We start from the raw sequence: 5000 nt of genomic DNA, 5'->3' as shown, positions 1-5000 counted from the left end.
GTTTCTTTAATTTTGCAGTTAGATTCTAACGGGCAAAATTTATTTGTTGCGCAATCACATATCTTTAACTCTACTTTCTTTATCTCCATTTTCCACTTGCTTATTTATATTCCAACATTTGTTCTTTTTATGTTAATTTATTTATTCCGTTTTGATTATCGAGATTTTGTGTATCACTTTCCGTTATAATTTTTTTAGTTAGTACTCACTACATCTCTATCATTAATTTTTCTGTTGCTATGCATTTGGTTACTATCTCTGATTTGAATATTTACTCTTTCATTGCTGCTCTTTCTAGCGTGTATGATTATCTGCCCAGATACCATCATATGGTTCTTATTAGTTATTTCTTTTGTTCTAGATAATCTAGATATTTATTAATTTGTGTGTGTGTGTGTGTGTGTGTGTATGCATGTATGCATGCATATGTGTATGTGCATATGCATATTTAGACATGTGTATGTGAGTGTGTGTGTGTGTGTGTGTGTGTGTGTGTGTGTTTTGTACTGTGTGTTGTGTGTTGTATGTACTCATGGATATGTGACAACCACAAAGAAACTGAAAAGGAAAAAGTATGGAAAGTTACCTGAGCAAGGAGGTTCCCCTAATTGCGGGAGAAGATTTGTCCAAAAACTGCATATACTGTACAGAGAGGTCTCCTTAGACACCATCCTTGGTTTTTCATCAATTAGAAGATATTTCTGGTTTTCGGGTGTGTACTTTGACCATGGTCCATATGAGCAATCAGAACAATCTCCATCATTAGGATTACTGGAGGAAATAAAGTGGTATCATTTTAGGTAATTGAAAATAGATATTTTGTTGAAAACTTTAGAATGTAACAGATGATGTCTCGCAGTAACTCCATACGCCCCATTCTTGTTTGTATTCCTAATCATGTCAATATCAACTTCGCCTGTCATTTTACCTGGATAGGTAACATAATAGTCAAGTTCTAAGATCGATTTTATCTATTATATCCTTACCTCAAATAAGTAGCCTTGCGCCAATGTCAGAACAGATTACAGGTGTCAAGTAAAAGTTGGGAGATGACAAAATTAGTTGTGTTGGTAATTAATCCCTTCATTTTATTAATCTACAATAATAAGCAAATTCAATTTATCTTTATATATTCTCGTGGATTGTAAACTAAGAATTGTGGCTAATATTGGCATAAATTTCATTGATCCTACTCATCGACAGCTAAGTTAGTGGTCTTGAATGTAAGCAGCAGGGAAGGGGTGCCGTCAGTTTAGTAACTGGTTATGCTCCAACAGGGGAGGGACAGCAGGATTTCATCAGGTACTTAGAGGTTTCCCTGGGAGCTTATTAGATGCACGTTTGGATTAGAAAGGGCTACCTGATATGAGAAGAGTTTGTGAAAGCCTCGCAAACCTGTCAGACTTGTAGATAGAGTATTATATTGGCAAGTAAATAACGATTGCATAGGTTGTCTACATTTTAATATCATCATCCACACAGACCACAAATTTATTATCTGTACGGTCAACCTAGAGAGGTTTAGCAGACAGAGTCCCAGTTAATGGAAGCTGAATGCATCACTCCCGGAGAGCCAAGCTTACAGGGAGCTGATTAGCGAATTAGTAATATGGGCGTTGGTGGTGTCAGTAGGCCACAACAAACGGTGGTTGATCTTGTAAAGGCGATTAGAGTTCAACCTCGTAGCGATAGAAAAATATAATAGAGGGCAACTTAGAAACTTAGGAGAGGCGCTTAGGAGAGCTATAGTAACCGAGGTTCTCCGGCGAGACTGACCCTTGACCAATTCATCAACACAAAGCACGAAGGTTGCATTGAGAGAGCTAAGGCACGTGCAATAAAATGCGAAGGAATGAAACCGATTGGTTATCCCAAGTGTCGGAGGTACAATGTAGCAACAGATCTACAATATCGTTTTGAGTAGATCCTAATTGTTGTGCTCCTCGGGTCCAAGCAGATGTGTGCAGCATTTCAATGGCACTTCGGCCGATTGTTTGGAACGAATGGCCGGGCAGAGGGAAGGCTGGAGCTCAGTGCCTACTTCTATGGCCGACCACAGCTCTCGGCAAAAGAGGTGAAGTGATGTGAAAAACTGATAACATCCGCGGAATTACGGGAAGCAGTGATTGGCTGCACGAGGTTGGGGTGCAAATCATTTGGTTTGGATGGCCTGCCCAACGCGATTTATTTTTATATTCCAAACTTGTTTGAAGGCCAGTTGGCAGATTACTACCGAGACAGGGAATCGCATGGATAATTTTAGGGCCATAACTCTACTACTAAACACATATATCAAAATTTTGTCCAAAATCTTAACAAAGACGTTGACGTTTATCGTCAATGGTCTGCTTAGTAATGCTCAGATGTTCCGTCCTGAATAGATTTATCCACAGGCTCCTCCTTCTGCAATACATAGTGAGGGTGAGTACAGACCCTGGCATAGATATGTCCCTGATCATTTACAAAAGCTCTCATTTTCACTATTCTTCTCATTGAGAGAGTAACAGACTTGATTCAAACAAAGATCAAGATGGTGCTTAGCAGCTGAAATGTCGTTAAGCGCTCACAGCCCTCCGCCAGTCAAGTAGTGCGGTTCACGGACGTTCCGCCATGGCGTTCTTCCGCTTCAAAACAGCCTGTTTAACAACTTGGTGGCAAAACCTGGAGAAAGGAATCATAATTAGTTGCACATTTTTCTCTACCTTTTTGATCATGGAATTGAATCTATTCATAACAGCTGCTGATTAAGAAGTCTAAAGACCAACGATAGGATCAGGTGGCCAACAACATCCAATAAGGAATTTCATGCATGATCTTACAGTGACAACCACAACCCATATGGTGGAAGAACAGGTACTGACTTCACTTGAACACACGATAACATGGGCTACAGTGACGGTTATATCCCGTATGGTGATCAGACGCGGCAAATTAACGAACATCAAGCTGCAAGTGCAAGGTAAGGCTATTCCATCAATAGAGGAAAATTCAATCAAATGCTTTGGGAAGAGGCTTGACAATTCACTCCTTGACAGACGAAATGTCACCAATATTGAAAAACAAGCAGAGGAGTGGGACTGAAAGAATCAGGGCTTCCAGAAAAATTCAAGACATGGCTCTAACAACACAAACTACTCCCAAGATTCATATGGTTATTGACAGCGTGTGAGATTTCAGTGACAAGAATGGAAAGAAAGGTAAAAACATATCATTACCACCACCACAGAGGGCGGCTAGGTATCCTCCTCAAGGTTCACTTCAATTGGCATGGACATAAGATCTGGACAGCTTCAACATCTCCTGTCATCGTTGGTGGGGGAATTCCAAGTCACGAGATGTAGAGTTATAATGACGTACAGGATCTCCCCGTGATGAGCGTGTCTGACATACAAGTATCACAACAAGGCTCAGGCCAAAGCAGGTGGCCAGTACCACAGTTGCACAGGCTGAAAGCCTGCTGAAGCTACATGACATCATTGGAATTGCATGCAGAAGGGTCTCGTTTGAAGAAGATGAACATATAGGAGAGGAGAGACATGATCCAAGCAGAAGTACGGAACCAGGAAGCAGAAAGACGAAGATCAAGATTTGTGGAGCTAGGATCTCAGGGAGCCTGGACTAAATGGGATTTCCCTAAAATGAATTACACATAGACAGACCTCTGAAGACTGGAACCTTTCCGTACTTTTTTTCCTGCTGCAGATGATGATCCACTCCCAACTTCAAAAAACCTGCACAGATGGCGTTTGAAGGGAGATCAGCTGTGAAGACTTTGTTGGGAAAGGGGCATCCTGGCACACATCTTATCAGGATGCAAAATAGCACTTACTCGAGGAAGATACAAGTGGTGCCATGACAAAGTGCTTGCAACACTCACCCACATACATTGTCTGAGTGTGTGTGTATATGTTCGTGTGTGTATGTGTATATATATGTGTGCATTCGCGAATGTATGTGTATATACATATGCATATGACTATGTGCGTGTGTGTGCGCGTGTGTGTAACTGTGCATGTATGTATGTATGTGTGTGTAACTGTGCATGTATGTATGTATGTGTGTGTAACTGTGCATGTATGTATGTATGTGTGTGTTTGCCTGTATGTCGGAATGAACAAAAACATATATGAAAGTATGGGGTGAATACATATGATATTTAGGGATTATGAACGAGAAAGTAAAAGCGAGAATAAAGAGACTAAAAATAAAAGGAAAAAGTTATAAGATAAGAGATAAAAAGTTGAAAATAAAAAAGTGAAAGATAAAGCAACAGGTTAAAAGATAAAAGCAAAAGGTTAAAAGATAAAATTCCTACCCTGATTTGGAAAAGTTTGCAAAATAACTTGACACCATTTTTGCCACAGATTTGTCTTCTGCTGAATATTCTCCTAATAATATTTGGGAAAACGCGAAATAAACATCAGTTCCATGTATCACACCCATCCATTCCGGCCAGGGCGTAGCTCTTGAACGATACTCAAAAGAATACATATAAACATTGGAATAGGTACTGAATTCCTCGGAAAAGTGAATAGTAGGACATTTAAACATTATATCGCCAGCTACTTGGTCCAATATATATCTGTATTTTTCAGTTTCAGAAGAGGTATCAACATGAGAACCATAAAGATACGAGATGGAATCCAACTGCAGAGAATTTAATTGTTTTGGTTCGATTAGATTTCTCATTATTTTGTGTGCGATAGATTTGTTTACCGGAACATTTGTGTTTGGAGCGAAATATTCAGGGTTTCTTATTACAATCATCAAACTTCCTTCATTTTTAAGAAAACCAATCATCACATCCTTTTTCATTTCTTTATTCTGTAGAGTTTCTTTCGGCTTCTTTTGTAAGAAATAGTTATCTATAATAGGAGAAAAAGGAAATTCTGTGATGTTCTTTAAATTATAAAATTGTCCCACAGCTAAGTTGTTTGCATCGGCATTTAGAAAGCAATCTAACATCACCTTATCGTTCTCAGTTGGACATTTCAAGAAGG

General features: G+C 39.3%; 2 protein-coding genes across 7 annotated transcripts in view; both read right to left on the bottom strand.

Moving 5' to 3' along the window:
- The window catches only part of LOC106876840 (cholinesterase), a 55463-nt gene extending 54739 nt beyond the window's left edge, over window positions 1-724 (bottom strand). Inside the window, exon 1 of the mRNA XM_089357253.1 lies at window positions 587-724. The gene's annotated coding sequence lies outside the window, so the exon portion shown is untranslated. The remainder of the gene's footprint in view (window positions 1-586) is intronic.
- Window positions 1-5000, bottom strand: part of LOC106876841 (cholinesterase) — a 48403-nt gene that overhangs the window by 42601 nt on the left and 802 nt on the right. For all 6 annotated transcript variants that reach the window (XM_089357249.1, XM_014925561.3, XM_089357248.1 and 3 more), the window contains exons 1-2: window positions 4316-5000; window positions 587-771 (exon numbers count right to left, since the gene is read on the bottom strand). The exon at window positions 4316-5000 is cut by the window's right edge and continues 802 nt beyond it. In XM_089357249.1, coding sequence (XP_089213375.1) covers window positions 587-771; window positions 4316-5000 — 870 coding nt within the window. The remainder of the gene's footprint in view (window positions 1-586; window positions 772-4315) is intronic.

This window comes from Octopus bimaculoides, chromosome 9 (genome assembly GCF_046866305.1).
Source record: "Octopus bimaculoides isolate indiv1 chromosome 9, ASM4686630v1, whole genome shotgun sequence".
NCBI classification, from domain to species: Eukaryota; Metazoa; Mollusca; class Cephalopoda; order Octopoda; family Octopodidae; genus Octopus; species Octopus bimaculoides.
Note: the sequence above shows the minus strand (reverse complement) of the source record. Positions and strands in the feature narration are given on the sequence as shown.